Source organism: Anomalospiza imberbis, chromosome Z (genome assembly GCF_031753505.1).
Source record: "Anomalospiza imberbis isolate Cuckoo-Finch-1a 21T00152 chromosome Z, ASM3175350v1, whole genome shotgun sequence".
Lineage (NCBI taxonomy): Eukaryota > Metazoa > Chordata > Aves > Passeriformes > Viduidae > Anomalospiza > Anomalospiza imberbis.
Window position 1 is genome coordinate 36,004,933 of NC_089721.1, and position 18,015 is coordinate 36,022,947.

Sequence of the window (18,015 nt, forward strand, 5' to 3'; positions counted from 1 at the left end):
ACTCAATAGCTATCACAAAGAACCAAGACATTAAAGAGTAAGAAGTATTTTACTAGTGGTTGGTGTATTATGGCACAGCAAAGGCACCATGAAAAGGAATTTAAAACTATGTGATTTTTAAGCTATTGCTACTGACTGTAGTAACAAGTTAAAATATGGGATTGTACTGCTTTGGATTTAGAGCTCCTTAAAATGAGATCTCATAAGAATAATGTAAGCTTAACACTAAAACAAGGAGAATTTAAATAGTTTACTGGTAAATAATGACACTGCAGTACGTATAGGCTGTTAGCTACATTACTTCATTGACTGATAAAAAGTACCAAGTAAGAAGTGTTTTTATTAAGAAGAAAGACTATAAAAGGACTAGTAAGGTTAATTCCATTCCATTAGCGTAACAACCTTGCATACACATTTTCCATTTAGTTAATTTTGTTGTTTATAAAGCATTGGAACAGTCTTAAGAGTGGATGTTAACCCAGTATTTTTAACATCAAGTGGCTCTAGGTATTCACCAAGATATGTACTGAAGATGTTTTTTAACTGCCAGTCAGCATTTTCAAAAGTGCATTTGGTTTCAGTTCTGAAAGTTCTTGCAAGCTATAAAAGACTTGATCAATTACAAGACGCGAAGTTCAGCAGCTATCTGCAAATGTAATAGACTATATTGTATATTTACAATATAATGTAACAATAGTACTACCAATGAAAAAGGGTTGAAAATGAGAACAGCAGGGAAAAAACTCACACAATGGAGAATTGTGGCTTTATTTCCTGTAGTTATTTGCTAATTTAAAAGAGACACTCAAAACTGCTTGGCTAGGACTGTACAGATAATTATAAAATGACACACAGATCAAGGAACTTACTGTAACAGAATTCAGTTACATGGTGGTCACAGAAACCTCCACCCCCAAACTTATTTTTCAAGTCAGAAGCACTGAACAAGAAAGTTGATGCAAAGACTTACTATCTCTTGGCAAAACTGTAATACTGATGCCAGGATCACTCAGCTTTATAAAGGGGAGGTTTCCAGACTTCCTGTCTTCCTCTCTGATAAGCAAGATGTTTTTTGCACAGACATTCCCGTGAACAAGGCCTTTATCCTCCTATAAACAGAAATGCATCTTTTACAAATTGACCAAGAAAGTCTTACTGTTGAAGAGATATTTAAAAACAAATACCATACAGCATGAGGGAAACATCAGCAAATAAAATAATTATTACAGATTAAGTTGATCAAACTTCAGGTACTCCACCAGTTTCTCTCAAACTTACAGTTTTCAGCCAATTTTTCTTATTTACCTGAAGTCTGAAACAATCTTACATTTTTAACTCAGAAAAATACTCATCCATCCACTTAAAATTAATGTAAGAATATTTAAATTCCGTTAAAGGAAAGACTTATCTAGTCACATATCCTGTCTTGAATAATGGCCTTTGTATTTAACTGGAAAGACTGTAAGGTTGAGACCTAATGCCCAAGCAGAATGCACTAGCAGGGTGAACAGTACAGTGTTTTCCTCTCCTAGTGGTTAAGTATTAACACTACCACGAAATAATTTACGTTCAGCATCATGAGCTAAGGTGGGAAGCCCAGAAAGGACTGATTTGTGGGGGTGGCGCGGGGGAAAGCATTGCTGCAAAGGTGTTTATATTTCATGCTAAAACACAAAGCATTAAAAAAGAATGGATACAAAGTCTGTCTCTGGGTATCTACTTAATAGCTGGTATATGGCCAACCCATTATCAAAACCCTCCAGAGTTTCAAGAATTCAGGTAATAGCTCAGCCTTTCTACACACATGAGTCAGAATCACTTGAATTCTGCCATTAACAAAACTGAACCACTTACCAGAAAATGCATGGCTAATGCCAACTGTTTGGCTACTTCCAGCTTCCACAAAATATTGATAATATTTTTGTTCTTTTTCAAATATGTGTCCAAGGATCCAAATTTTACATATTCTTGTACAAGGATGTCTGATTCATAATGATAAAAATAGTAACAATTAAAACCAACAGCAAATAATAAAATTCCAGGACAGATTAATGACTTTAGAACTACTCTTTCTTTTCATACCTTGTTGGTGTTCTAACTATAAATTTCAACTTCTGTGGTATCTGAGTACTGCCACAACATACTCTATGTTCTTTAGACTTCTTCAGAGTATGGAAGTTCACCTAATTTCTTCTCAAATACATAGTTACTAGATTTAATCTTTTAGGGTTAATTATTTAGGTTTAATCTTTTACAGATTAGGTAAAATCCAGTGAGAATCTTTCCACCCTCATCTGAAAGGCACAATAATATAACTGTTGATGAAGCACAGTAGTGTACAGCACTATCAATGTAGTGAGTTGAGTAACATTCAAGTCATTCACTTCATAGTTGTTTACCATCTATATTCTTACTGGAAAATACAATGCTTTATTGACAAAGACGCTTTGCTTGAAAACAGACAAGTATTTGCCCTAAAATTGTGTATATGTGTATGACATATGCCTTCTGCAGCCATCTAGCAAATAACTCCAGAAACAAGAACTGCTGCCTTCATCACTTTCAACACAACGATTTCAAATCAAATGACTGAACCCTTGCCCTCAGCTGCAAGACGTTCACATTGAAACTACTAGTACTCTATCAGGCTGTAAAAAAGAAATAGATTTTTTTAACAAATTCATTTTAGAGACAGCAAATACTTTTGTTTTGCAATTATGTGAAACAATTTTTATCAAATTTGTACACGAGTGTGTAAAAAACAGAATCAGTAAGAGCTGCTCTTCCTATTTCTTAGTAACTGCCTCTCCTTAAATTGTAGCAAGTCTCTTGCCTTCAGAAAGAGAATCATTTCTAGAGGACAGATATGATCTAAAGGCAAAATAAGCAACCATATACCTCTTGCAACAATTTCTTTTCAATTATAAACATGATCTACCTGAAATTTTATATATCATCCCTGTGTTTAGTACAATGAATGAAATACAGAAAATTCCATGTGGTTGTTTTGGCAGAAGTTCTGGCACAAGTTCTTGGCCAAATATAATGCTGTGCCTTTTCTAGCCTTCTGTGAGAGTTAATTTCTGATTACAGAGGTAAATTCTGATTAATGAATCCACCATCTCTTTTGGAAATTCTCTCTCCCTAATGAAGGTAACCACCTACATAATACACTCATACAATTATAAAATGCTTCCTTTCATACAAATTTCTGATCACAGGATAAAAAATGGGTTTTGGACAAACTGATACTTCAGCCCAAAGATTGAATGAAGAAGAAAAACTGTGAAAGTGAGATCCAGCAGTTATATTTGAAGACACATTAGCATATGACAACCATGACAACCATCCAAAATTAAGATTTAATTTCAAGATGGTATAAATGTACTTCAAGTGTTCTTAAAAAAATCTTATTAATACATAGTCACAAAGCTGTTAGACATTCAACTTTTGCAGACAACGTAAAGGTTTTACTGCTGCTAAAATTTTGTAGTGTGTTTGTTGAATTACCAGGACCTCATGTTTTCAGAATGGGATTTCTAAACCAAAGTTCCCAAAGTTATATTTGTGCTCATGAAATCAGCACGTGTGGAAAAGGCGGCAATATCTATTTCTAATCACAGTAAATGAAGATTTTTCTGGGTAGCACAGTACCTCCCTTTCTAGCTAACCACAGCTGATACAATGTAAGGCTGCAATTTTTCTGGCACTTCAAAAGCTCATTCCAGAGATGCAGCAAAACTGATCTCAGATAGAACAGACATGACTGAGTCATCTACAGAGCTTACCATTCACACTGACTTTACTTTAAACAATTTTTCCCTTTTCTTTGTTTTTACTATTAACCAGCTTTCAGATACCAAGGCTACTACTGCTGCAGCATGAACACGTATTAGCTGTCCAGCTGGTGTTGAACTTCTGCTGTTTTGTTTGTTTTTTTCCCGGTTTTACCCAAAACCAATGTCAAACTCTAATAGAGATGTATAAAAATTGGTAAAAAAAGAATTAATTTCTACTTACTCTCTTCTCCACAAACACAGACTCCATAATTTAACACCAAATGTTTGTAAGAAAGCTGGCTCATCATACTTGCTGCTTCAAAAAAGGACTTTTTGGAAGGAGAGGGAGAGATTGACAAAGAAAATGTATCAGTAAAAACAAAGCCTCAAAGTTCTAATAATTTACTAAAATAATTTTAAAAAATTATTTCAACTGTATCTTTGCAAAGACCCTATGTAACATATTTTGTATTGTTTGCTGTTGGTTTGTGTTTGGCAACTGTTTCTTGTTTGGTTGTTTTTTGCTTCAATTTTTTTGTTGTGGAGGTTTTTTCCAAATTTTCTTTTTCTAAATAACTGGTAGTACACATTCCAGATAGGTTTCTCTTTTTCTCTTTCTCATTTTCTCTGCCAGCAAGTATATCTCAGCATTTTTAAAATAATCTTTTTTTTTTCAGTTTCAATTACCTAGGTAAATTGAAAGCAAATTCATCATACACTATTCACTTTTAATTTATTCTGCCATAATGCACTGTTCAGTTTCAAATTTATCTCTTGGCAGCACATTATTAAAAGACAAAAATTATTATATAATTCATCCACTATCGCAAGATCTTTTCCAACTTTGTCAGGAAAATGTCAAATTATTTTATTGATTTCTTTATTTTTTTATTCTGTTCAGTGGCATCTCCATCTACACTTTCTTGTGTACTGATTATTCACCCAACAAAGTGAAATGAAAATGAGAACATTTTCCTTTAGGTGACTATATTTTTATTTCTCTACTCTGAACTTTTAGTAACTGATTAATACTTTAGAATATAAATTTATTACCTATGCTATCAAAAGAAGCATTATAAAGTTACATTAATATAATAAACACTACAACATCTTGTAAAAATCTTTAAAATTCAGTTCTCACATACAGAGTCTTGGGCTTGATTACACTACCAGTTTATTAGTTTTTGCACAAAAGCATTTCAGGTCTGCTAAAAGCTTCACTCAAAAAGAGAGAAGGCTCGGTGATTATGGGTGTATCCATGTATGACAAGTTTTTCTCATACATAAATACTTCTGATTACTTGATGTTATTGAAAAGTCTGAAGACAATCTACCCAAAGGAAGTGTTTTTCCATAGATAGTCCCTTGTCTGTAAATAATGAATTTACTGGTTAAGACAATCCTGTGGCCATACCACCCCTCCTCTGATAATTTAATTGTATAAATGACCTGTTCTCCCATTTTCAGTGGGTGTTCTGAATTCTCTCACAGGTGGGGGAACAGGGGAAATAAAGTACATAGGTATACTTCCCAAAGCCAGTCTCAAATCCATACTCCCAGTGTCACAAGTCTAAGCATGAGCTTGGTTCAACATACAACCCTCTACCGCACAAATACTCATTTATGAAGTAAATGGGTAATGCTCATGAAAAGAAGAAGAGTAATGCTCAACATAGCACAGAGGAATGTTATATAGCAGTCAACGATCACACCAACCTCAGAGTAGTTTCTGTGCACTTTATCCAGCACCTTTAAAAGAACTTCAGTTTGATGGAGCTGGCCATAGTCTCCCACTTCTTTCCTTACACCTTTGAAAATCTTAGTAAATGTGCCCTGTCCAAGACTCTCCTCCTAAAAGGAAGGAAGGATACACATAGAAAAAAAAATCTGCCTGTTTTAAAAGACATCTTTAGAAATGGCCCCCTACATAAGCATATGCAAGTCTTTAGAGGTGTGCTGGCTGTAGGGCCCAGCTGAGAAGGAAAGGAAGCAACTATATCAGAAACATAAATTTTTGCTTGTTTTTTATTGACTATTAAAGAATTTCAGAAAATAACTTGCTGCAAGAACCAGAGAGGAAGAAATTCCATTAAATATGTATTTAGATATCCCTAGAACCAAATATCTGTTACTGCAGTCAAAACAGTTAATTATAAAAAAAACAGTTATTTCCATTACTGAAAAATAAAATAAATTCTTTTCCACAACTCTAAGGAAAGATTACAGCAGAATCTCCCAGGTCAGATAAGATTCTTTTAAACACACGTTTTTAAAAACTTGGTGCACATTAAACCCAACATCTGCAGTAGAAAAATCAACAATTGGACTTACAAATATCAAGTCCTCATTACGGATTTTGTGAAAGACCATTTGATTGACATTATTGTGTCTCTGCAGCATAGGTGATGAAGGTACATCAGAAACGCTATTGCTTCTGAAGACTAGGAGATTTGATTTATCTGTGATAAGAAAGAGGGAAAGAAAAATCAAAGTAAATTTGTAAAATATAAAACTAAACCAATATCATTTCAGAAGGATTATTGAGGGGCTCCTAATTCAACATGAACAAGATAACACAATGAGATCAGTGTATTTAAAAAGCCACACAATATTTAACTGAAATCAAAGTCTGATATTTTCTAATTAGCAAAATCATCTAGGTTCACTCATGAGTTTTATGTTTCTTAAGTATTCCTACTTTTGACAAACATTCAGAAAATATTCCTACCTCCTTTTACATTTTAACTGCTGCACTATTTGTAATAACAATTTGGGATGGAAAAGGGGATGTAAATTACCTTCTCTTATAATATAAAGTAGAGCAAGTCTGATACTAAAACTAAATCTGAAAAGTATGTCTTTGTGGGTATCTGCTCACATCCATGATAATATTTATTCAATAATGTATCATTCTGATGCATATAAATTTTTTATTTTAATGGAATAATGTTAAAAAATACTCTCTATAATGTGCATACGTATTTACTTGTTACATCTTTTTTAAAGTTTTGAATCCATTGGCTATTTTCAATCAAATTTGAGAGAAGTAAAAGTTATATAATATAGTCTGTTCTGGCAAGTTTGTCTTTAAATAGGAACTTTGATAGAGACAAAGACAAATATTAATTGTATGTAGTACTACTTAGAAGGGCAGATATTTAAAGATTTCCTAAATGAGAAAGATATGAATAACAAAGATAGGCAAAAAAATTAAATGCAAATGCAAAAAAAATCCCCTCCTCAGACAGAAGCCCTATTCCATGTGTACATTTTCAGTGTAAAAAAGGAGCTGAAACCACACTGCAGACTTGGCATAACTCAGCTAAGACCAACAATGACAGAAATCCATTGACATTGTTGGTTCCATTGCCTATGGAAGTATTCTCAGTGATAAATAATTCATTTATTAGCTCTTTCCTTCTCAAGACATGAAAACACTTTATGTAAGAAGAAATGCCGCTGCACACAATCCACTGCAATTAAGAAACCAGTTTTGCTTCTAATCATGAAACTGGTTACCATAATTACTTCTGGAAGACTATCTTACACCAAAATTTTACAGACACCGCGACTGATAACTATGACGAAGAAGATGAATAAATAGGTCAGTGAAATTAAAAAAAAACCCACACAAATGTATCACAGAATCACAAAATATTTTGATTTGGAGGGAACCCACGAGGATTATCAAGTCCAACTCCGAGCCCTGCATAGGACCATCCCCAAGAGTCACACCACGTGCTTGAGAGCATTGTCCAAACACTTCCTGAACTCTCTCAGGTTAGTGCTGTGACCACTGCCCTGGGGAGCCTCTTCCAGTGCTCAGCCACGTTCTGGGTGAAAAAGCTTTTCTAATACCCAACCTAAACCTCCCCTGACACAGATTCAGGGCATTCCCTTGGATCCTGTTGCTGGTCACCACAGAGAAGAGATCAGTGCCTGCCCCTCCCCTTCCCCTCATGAGGAAGTTTTAACTGCAATGAGGTGTCTTCTCACTCTCTTCTTCTCCAGGCTGAACAGAAAAAGTGACTTCAGCCACTCTTCATACAGCTTCTCCTCCAAACCCTTCACCATCCTCATGGCCCTCCTTTGGACACTCTCCAATAGTTTTATATTTCTTTTATTGTGGCACCCAGAACTGCACCCAGCACTCAAGGTGAGGCCGCCCCACTTCAGAGCACAGCAGGACAATCCCCTCCCTTGCCCAGCTGGCCATGCTGTGCCTGATGCCCCCCAGGCCATGTTTGGGTCTCCTGGCTGCCAGGGCACAGCTGACCCATGTTCAGCTTGCCACAGACCAGGACCTCCAGGTCCCTTTCCATGGCACTGTTCTCCAGCAACTCATTTCTCCAATCTGTCTGTACATTCATGGTTACCCCATCCCAGCTGCAGAATCTGACATTTTCCTTCATATGAAACTTCATATTGTTGGTGATTGCCCCTTTCTCTAATTTTCTGAGGTCTCTTCAAAGGGTCTCCCTGCCTTCAAAAGCACCAATACTTCCTCCCAGTTTTGTATCATGCATCTACCTGAGAGTCATTTAGTATAAACTTATGTTTAAGTCTTTAATCTAGAAAATAGAAAACTTTCTGCTTAGAAATAATCTCTTACCTTTTGGTTTTGGAGGACAGCATTTGATGAACTGGAAAATTATGCTGTCTGAACGGACAGTTTCTGTCTGGTAACAGGTCAAGAGATCCTTAAGATTACTAAAACTTCTCTTGGTTCCACTAAGATTATATTCTCCATTTTCATTCTTCGTAATTAAACAGTGCTTATACTCTGTAGTACTGTCACGCTGCAGAAAATTTTTCCATGAAAAATGAAATTGATTAATATTTAATATTTGAAAGCTTATCTAAATATATAACACTCTACTAATTAAAGAAAGGATGCTTCAGGAAAATATGATCATAATTTATTATTTTGTTCTCATTATGTAATATGGATTCTGAGAAAACATGACTCTTAACTCCCATCACTGGAACTAGCATGTTGATGCTAGAGAAAAACAAATGTTAATGAAATCTAAAAAGATGGAGCTGAGAAAACAGATAATGGATCCTAGGAAAAATCCTTCAGAACTATTATGGAACGCTTATTCACCCTGACTTGGGGTTACATCAAAACAAAATTTTGTTGGAAGCAATAGCCCTAATGCTTATACTCCATGTTTGTCTGGCAAGCATTTGGAGATCTCAGCTGTAGTTCTGCTTTTGTGTCATCTCCAGCACAATTCTAAGAAATTACTTCCTAATATGTATTTTTAATATGCACTGAATTCTTTTCACAATGACTCTTGAAAAGATACCATTAAACATTTTTAAACAAGATGAACTCTTCATAGTGCTTTTGTGGTCCTGTATCTCAATCCTGCAGCAAATGTCCCAACAAATTCTGAACACAAAAAGTCTTCCAATGACTTGCACAAGACCCAGAAAAAGAAAAAAAGTTGTGGCAAAGTCACTTAAAGGCAATGGTAGTCTTCTCTCACAAGTTTGACTCTCAACTTTACCTCTCTAAGCTTGTTCATGAACTGATTTCTTTGCCTACAAAATTCCCTACCAAACATAGTTCACTGACTGGACATAACATTTCTCATTCACATATCCGCATTACTTGGTAATTTTCAGAAATGTACCTATCTCTGACAGGTAGCTTGCTACCTCAAACTTGCTAGCCTGCTGTATACCAGCAGGAAAATTCTTGTATTACCTTCCCTAAACTAAAAGCACAAAGGTAGCTCTGCTACTGTAATTAAAGAGAAATCCATTCTTGAAACAAGATCATGAAATTATTTAACAGCAATAATGAATTGTTGTATTATCAGTAGCTGCAATGTCAGAGAGAAGAGGTACATCTGGTTCTCTGAGAACCATATGCATTTCCAAGGTGGCTTTCTCTCTAGCTAACAACAGATATACCCAGGAGATTTGTGTTGATGTAACAGCTGCCAAATAATATGGCTGGCCCAGTACTGGGGATGAGGACAAGACCCAAACCCAGAAGAACCTGTGCAGGAGGCACTCTCAGATTGTCAAAGGCTGTATACTTAATCTAATGAAGCCCCAGTTGTGAGGGGGGAGGAGGTATGTGAAAAACCCAGGGGAACAACTCAAGTAAAAACCCCCGAACTTTAAAAAAACAGAAAACCCATCAAATTGCTCCAGCTACATCTCCCAAACATTTATGCCAACATCACAGTCCTAAGATCCATGTCATTATTTCCAGCTCTCTTAAGCTCTCTTCCTTTCAGCCTGTCTTGGTCTCCAAGGCATGTGGCATGTGCATTAGCTGTGTACCAACTCTGATGTTTCTCACAAGGCCCTGAAAGTTGGCCCATCTGACAAAAGTAGCTATAAAATACGCATACTAGACAAACATTCTGGAGGGAAAATTCAGAGTAATTTACTGAACATCTCAGGCTCATTTTTCTATCACAACAAAAATTAAATAGGCACCAAGACAGAATACAAACCTCTATAGCAAAGGTAAGGAAGTATTTTTTAAAATCTTTAGGACTGCAACGAAGGACGTAGAAACCAGTCTGATTACCAGCTTTCTTCAGTTTACTGATAGCAAAGTCCATGCTACAGTAAAAAGAAAATGTTTAATATGGCATAATTGCAAAATACAGAGATATAAGATGTTGAGTAATGAGCAATATTAATAAATATCTAATAGAACAATAATTAAAACTTGCAATTTTATACAGCTTTCTTTAAGTTAATCTCTTTGCTCTTTATTTTCCAATATATAGGGTGATTGCTTATGTAGACAGCAGCATATTAAAATTTTTTGATACTAAACCATCACAATTATTTATCCAATAAGAAATGTTAAGGGCTAAAAAAGTGTATTGCCCACAGCTTATTATATGATTTTCAACATGCATTATGAAAAAAGCTATAATAAAATTACCAAACAAATAAGCTTAAATTAGCAAAATATTTGTGTGGGTGAAAAAGGTGGGTTTAACCAGGAAAATGGCTAACATGAAAAAAGAGCTGAAATAAAAAAACATTCATTATTATAAGAATGAATTTCCTCTTAAACAAGCCTTGCTAACTCACTATTTCTATCCATATCAAGGAATGATCTTTCCATTTATTTTTTATAACATGTCAAGAAGGCACCGTATTTTACAAAGTGAAACATAAGAGGAAAAATATAAAGCATTTTATGTTACATAAATGCAATAAAAAAAATTTAAGATGCCTACTACAGTTCACAGACAACTAAAGCTCATCTTCCAAAAACAATATCCAATTGTCATATCACTAAAAAAAATACATACAAAATTGGTCCATGACAGTTGCTTTGGATATTTTCAAGGACTGATGGTGGTGCTACTTCTTTACAGAGATAATGATGGGCATCCGCTGTTAATCTGTAATATCCATCAATTAATGATACAAAGGAGAGAGCTTCTCTTAATGACTGAAATTCAGCCTCCTGTTCAATTGCCAGAGAACAATGTGGGGCAGGGAGGGAGAGAGAATTTCAATTTTTATTAAGCAACAAAAAATTCCTAGATATGCTAATGCTATAAAAGATATGCATATATGCACACATTGAAGACATGAATAAAACCAGTTTTTAACTGATATCTGTACATTATACCTTCTTGTTATCATTCAAAACTTGACAGCATCCTTCAGGGTTCAAGATCAAATCAAAACCAATGAAAACAGAGAAGTTGTGGATGCCTTATCCCTGGAACAGGCTTTTGAGCAATCTGCTCTACTGGACTGTATCCCAGCCCATGGCAGGGATGTTGGAACCAGATGATCTTTAAAGTCCCTCCCAACTCCAACCATTCCATGATTCTATGAAATCTGCCCTAAAAAACACCCCACCCCACTTAGTCTAAACACATGAAACAGCAGAGGAATGCCAATATGAAAGAGCATTTGAAAGGGAAAAACAAGCAAATACAAGTCAGCATGCAGACACCTACTGCATTGCCAATACAGTCATGTTCTTTTCCCTAAAGGAAAGCCTTCACTTATCAAATATTCATATGTCTGCCTTCAAGCAGAAAAGAAAAATCTCCAGGAAAGTACCTGCCTGAAAATTTAGCTACTAGTCAGCAAAAATGGGCATCCTGTGCTGGATCAGAGACAGAAGATGACCTTTGACCGCTATGAAGACAGGTACACTAGATAGGAGCAGGGAGAAAAATCGTGTGGTCAAAGGGAAAATGGGTGTGAAAAAGGTCATATTCACAGTATGATTAACAGATAAAAGCAGGGCAAAATTACATTCATCTGCAACAACATATTAATTGCTGCAAATAAAACAAAAACAGAGAAGCATTTTCTGAGTCACCCTAGATTTCATTCAGTAGTATAACCCAACAGAACAGGCTTTAGTATGTGTTTGCCTGTGACACCAGAGACATACTTAGCTGAACACAATGATTTGGCAAGGTCTTTGCTAGAGAGCAATAAAAAGAGCTGGTGTTTTTGAGTAAGTGCCAAGAATTTAGAGTCTTCAAACTCCCTTTTAAGAGGACCTGGAAACAATTGCAGCCCATGGTGCAGACGATGTTGAGGAGGACCTGGAAACAACTGCAGCCCATGGTGCAGAGCATGTTGAGGCAGCTGTGCCTCTGCAGCCCATGGAGATTCATGGTGCAGCAGACATCCCCCTGCAGCCTGTGAAGAATCTCATGTCACAGAAGGGGTATGTGCTTCAAGGAGGCTGTGACCCCATGGGAAGCCTACTCGGAAACATACTTGTTGGCAGGACTTGTGGCCCCATGAGCCACTATGGAGCTGTGGAGCAACCTGCTCCTAGAGAACTGCACTTCGTGGAAGGGACCAACACTGGAGCAGTTAATGAAGAACTGCACCCTGTGGAAGCAATTTGCATTGGAAAAGCTCATGGAGGACTGCCCACCATTGGAGGGATCCCTTGCTGTAGCAGGGGATGATCTGAGGAAGACTGAGAAGTAAGGACAACATGCAAAGAACTAACCACACCTCCCATTCTTAATCTTCTACACTGCTGAGGGGAAGGAGGTAGAGAATAAGGATTAAAGTTGGCCCATGAAGAAGGGAGGGTTAGTGGGAATATGTTTTTAGGATTTTTTATTCTCATTACCCTACTCTGAAACAAATTCAATTAATTTCCCTGAGTCAATTTTGTTTTGTCCATGATGGTTAATACGTCAGTGATATCTATCCTTATCTTGACTCACACAAGCCTTCATGGCATTTTCTCTCCTCTGTTCAAGCTGAAGAGGGGAGTGATTAGAGCAGATGTTGTGGGTACCTGGTGCCCAGCCAGGGTCAGCCCACCCCACAACTCTGACAGTTATACCTGCTAGAAAGCCTGACTCAAGTGCAAGGTTGTAGTTCAAGTAAAAAACTTTTTACATTTGGGTACAAAATACTTTCTTAAGATCTTCTTCAATGAATTATACATAGTAAAAGCAGTAACATTAATTTTGACCTGATACTTATTTTGTATCATCATTCTTCAGAGCACTTTGAAGTCTTTTTCAATGTGTTGGTCTCTAGCAGACAGCTTATCAGGACACCATGGAAACAGCACACTTGAGAACTGAAACCAAGGACTCAGGTTTAAGACTAATAAACAAAAGAACCAATCTGTGTACCAGAAATTTTCCTCAGATATAAATATCTATTTCTATTTCATTCCAAGCACATAGCTTTGAATGCAGAAGACCTTTAGTGCTCTGATAACACCCCTTACACTGCTGATAGGTGTTTAGTTTTATCTCATGCTAAATGAACATTGTCATGGATTATACAATACTATGCTAACAACAATCACACAGCCTGCTCAAAGCAGTATCTATTTGAAAGAACAGCAACCAAAGTAAACAGACCAGATTCTTGCTGTCTTGTTTGTGAATGGTGACAATTCTTCTCTCACTGGAGCCTTCTTGGCTTGCCTGCTTAATGCTGACATCAATGATATCAGGAAAATCACAGTATGTTTGTAAATCCTGCAACAAATATCATATAATTTCAGTAATAACATAAATGGCAATTAAAAAGCCTCAGCTATTTGCAGCATTGGAACTTCTGCTACTCCAATCTTGTAAGCCAACAACAAAGAGGATTATAAAACCTTAAACATGCCATTATAAGCAAAGAAAGTATTTTCTTTATAGAATCATCACTAGGAACACAAATTAAAGAACAGACAGAGATCCAGGAACCATGAACAGAAATATCCACACATGGGCTTGGGTTTTCCTAATTGTAGATATTTCTTCACTCTGTAGTATTTTGTGAACAGTGGAACATTTTGATTACTTTTTTGAGAAGAGTTTTTTTTGAGAGTTTATTATTGGCATCCTGATTAAACAGGTTTAGAAAGCCTGTTAACAATACAAAATGTCATGACTTCATTCAGAATGATAAAAGCTGCAAATCTGTAGCTGAAATGAAGAAAAAGTGTATGGTTATCTTCTCAGTCCTATCTACTTGTTCATCTGGTTGGTGAAAATGTGAACTTGGAAAACAAATTTCTTCACAATCTACTCCACATATGTCGTTACACACATCAGAATAAAAATTATTTTTCAGTTCAGTATCTAAATGGCAATTCATCAGTAAAGTTTACTGTTGGTAAAGTTGGTTTTCAAAACCAACTTTATAAATAGTTTCTTTACCAATGAAAATATATGTGGGGCCTGTCAATAATAGAATGATAATATTTTTAATTATGAAAAAATAATTTGGCAATCTTTATTAAAAATATTATTTGTTCAAACACTACGCTTACTAAAGTCTTGGTTGCCAAGCCCAAACAGCATAGTATGCATACACTTTGTGCAACTAAAACTGGAAATTGCAGAATCTGACATTTATGACAGCTCCTGCCAGAGCAACTGGCATTTACAGGAAAATTAGAGAAGGCAGAGGGCTGATACATAACAACTATGAATGAAGTAATTGTCAATCTACAAATATTCTAAGAATACCACACTTCAAAAAATATGGGGATGTAATCAGATTTATTTTTTGCTAAGTATTGAAAAAACCCGCTAGCATATAGCATTTTTACAAATTATCACAGCACACTGTAGAAATAATACTTTTTGTACTTTGGTCTTGTCTGCTACATATTATGAATCAAAAGTACCAAACCAATGTGTTTATTTTGAAAAACTCACACATACTCCACTTTGCCTTTACTTTTACCTTTGGATAACTCCCACACTTTCAATGTACACTTCTTTGAGTTTCAATCAGGTTTTGGTAAACTCAACATAATGAATAGTCACGATAGAAAATTTCACACACAAACACAAAATACTGATAAATAAAAATGCAGCAGTACGTGATTACTAGCACTTATAGGAACCGTTAAGCACCTAATTCCTGAAGAAAGACTACATGGACTCCACAATCACACAGATGTAATTTTAAATCTGCTAACTTAGATGGTAGTTGGTAGATGTCTAACTGCAGGAAAGAGGTATAGGAGAATTTGCCTCTTGTTTGGAGTCCTTAGATCCCTGCTTGCAAAGATTTGGGGAATTTCTGCATTTTATCCACACCTGGGGACATCGCCATTACATTTCCACATTTTTTAAATGTCATTGTGAAGTAAAAGTTGCCTACCAAATTTGCTTGAGTTAAATCTGAACTTCTAAAACAAGCTTACTACTCTGTTCCATAACAAATGGCACAGTTATTAAAATATTTTTTTAAAATTACCTGCTCTCCAAGTGTCTCACAATCTTTAAGTTTTCCTCTTGAACACTGAATTCCACCATTTCCAGTTATTACAACGGTTGCAAAACTTTCCTCTCCAGAAGGACCTCCACCAGGTTCTTTTACTTCAAAAACCTCTGAATAGAAGGCAGGCTGAAGAGTTTCCAGATTTATGAGATACTTAAGTTTCAAGTTTCTGGCAGTAGCTTTGCATTGGCCAAACTGCTGTATAAATTTGCGGAACCTGTACCTTATTCTTTTTCGAGTCAAAATGTGGTAGTCTTGGATTTTTGCTCGCACACACTTAGGTAAAAACATTTTGTAGCTGTGAATACATAACCAGACAAAAAAACCTACTAATTTTATCCAGTAAATCCAGAAAAGATAATTAGTTCTGTGCTAAACTAGTCAATATTGAAAACACCTTTTCCTCTAAAGGCACTGTTATTTTTACAACTGCAGGATAACAAAGATCCTTTCTTAGATCTGTAGTATATTCTTTCAAATAAAACCCCCTGTCTTCTTCCATTTTTCATTTTTTCCCTCACTCAATTGCAACAAACTACATAATGCATTTTCCATAAATTCAAAGATGTCTGTTCTTTCATTAGTGAAGTTCTAAGGTAAGGCAGCAGAAGTTATAAAATTGCTTTGTTTTGTATAGAAATTGTAAAGAGGATACTGCATGGCAACTACATGGATAAAGGACAGATTTCCTGGCTGGAAATGCAGGTGGTAGAACACAAAACTGTGGTTGGTTGTCACTAAAGTTTCTATGTCTGAGACAGAATTAACTCAGCTGGAGTAGAAACTGATAGGATTGATACACCCAAGAGAGTTGATAAACTCAAGAAGTTTAGCAGAGATCTGCCCAAAATTGTTAAGAGCCTGGAGCACATGACATGAGAGAAGCGGCATATGGAAGCTTGATTTGTTCAGCCTAGAGAAATTAGGCTCAAGTATGGTATTCTACTAATTGTCTTTTAATAATGTGAAAGAGAGGATTAACAGTATCACAGAGGATACTGATTAGGTACAGAGAAAATCTTTCACAGTGACCATGGTAATGCAGAGGACAAAGGTGCACAGAGTTACAGAGGACATTACGGGACATTTTCAGAACTTGACTGGATGAGGCCCTGAGTCACTTCATCTAACTTTGAATTTGGCCCTGACAGGAACACGGGCTTGGATCTGATGACATCCAGAAGGTGTCTTAGCTAAAATTACTGCTTACATATTTTCTCACATAAGAAGCTGCTGCCTTACCTTTCATTAAGAGAGTCAAATCCATGTCTCCAAATCATGAATGGTCATCATGACATAAATTTTCTATTAACTTCTTGTTTACATAATAGGTAAAATTATGTAACTATTTTACATCAACACATCAACTGCCAACAGCTGAACACCTTCTCCTAGACACTAACGTGCAAAAATACAACCTTTAGGCATGAGATAGATGTGAAGCAGTTACAAATTACGGAATCACCTGACTGAATTGTAAATAGCCATTGGGGTTTGGTCCTTTTCTTTGGCCACTCTCATCATATCTAGAACAGCCATTCCAAGGCATTCTTCTTGTGTTTCATGAGTAACAGGCATCTGTACCCATCCATCCAAAAAATCAGCTCGCCACTGAGAAAGAATGCAAGAAAGCAAATGAAACCTGGTGCACTGCTGCTTAACAAGAATAGACGTTTGGGGTGCAGTTGTTGAGGGGAGCTGTTGTCATGTTGTTTGATGGTTTTGTTTGGTTTGTTTAGGGGGTTTTATTGGCTTGGTTTTTTAAAGCCTGAATTACCTACTTCATCCACAAAAAGACATACTTATTCATAAGGAATACCAGCTGCTATCATGCTTAGAAGCACTGTTTTGAACTTCATCTCTCCAAATACACAATAGAACATGGAATTTAATTTCCAGCTTGAGAGGGCTTCAAGCTTTCAAGAGCCAACAGAGTTACTAGGAGAAGATGGAATAGGAATAAATGCTAATAACCCTCACCAATCTGCATTTAAAAACAAGCAAGCAAATCATACCTGTGCGAATAGGTAAGACATGACAAGATCGTCAAGCACGGGGCTTTCTGCACCACGAAGAATGCCATACCGGTATGCTCTGTTGCTGCCACTGCAATACCAGTGGGGAAAATAAAACCTGGTAGGAAATAAATTCAAGCAAACATTAATAAACAGACATTTTGGTTACCAGCATCAGATATTACTGCTCTCATACACATCTAACTAGTGCTGCTGATCTGGAGGACCACTATGAAACCCCACTTACTCAATGAAGACTTCAGATCCAGTTCTTGGAGTTTTAAAGTACTACAGTATTCAAGCAAGGTGATAAACTGTACTGATAGGAATCAGAATCTTTGCTTAGTTATTCTCACTAATCAGAATACAGAATTTTATTAGCGTCTTCTAATTTCTTTTGAAACAGTTCCCAAAAAACACTCAGACCAAATTATATAATGTAAATAAATTAAGCAATTTACAAAAGGAAAACTGTGACTACAGTTTTAGTTGTC

The 18,015-nt window shown here is 36.1% G+C and overlaps 1 protein-coding gene across 6 annotated transcripts in view; it reads right to left on the bottom strand.

The window, feature by feature from the left end:
* The window catches only part of JAK2 (Janus kinase 2), a 90,466-nt gene that overhangs the window by 20,477 nt on the left and 51,974 nt on the right, over window positions 1-18,015 (bottom strand). For all 6 annotated transcript variants that reach the window (XM_068176087.1, XM_068176091.1, XM_068176088.1 and 3 more), the window contains 12 exons: window positions 17,522-17,639; window positions 16,972-17,117; window positions 15,483-15,804; window positions 13,640-13,759; window positions 11,078-11,235; window positions 10,259-10,370; window positions 8,392-8,578; window positions 6,111-6,238; window positions 5,496-5,630; window positions 4,021-4,108; window positions 1,855-1,982; window positions 971-1,109 (listed from right to left, as the gene is read on the bottom strand). In XM_068176087.1, coding sequence (XP_068032188.1) covers window positions 971-1,109; window positions 1,855-1,982; window positions 4,021-4,108; window positions 5,496-5,630; window positions 6,111-6,238; window positions 8,392-8,578; window positions 10,259-10,370; window positions 11,078-11,235; window positions 13,640-13,759; window positions 15,483-15,804; window positions 16,972-17,117; window positions 17,522-17,639 — 1,781 coding nt within the window. The remainder of the gene's footprint in view (window positions 1-970; window positions 1,110-1,854; window positions 1,983-4,020; window positions 4,109-5,495; window positions 5,631-6,110; window positions 6,239-8,391; window positions 8,579-10,258; window positions 10,371-11,077; window positions 11,236-13,639; window positions 13,760-15,482; window positions 15,805-16,971; window positions 17,118-17,521; window positions 17,640-18,015) is intronic.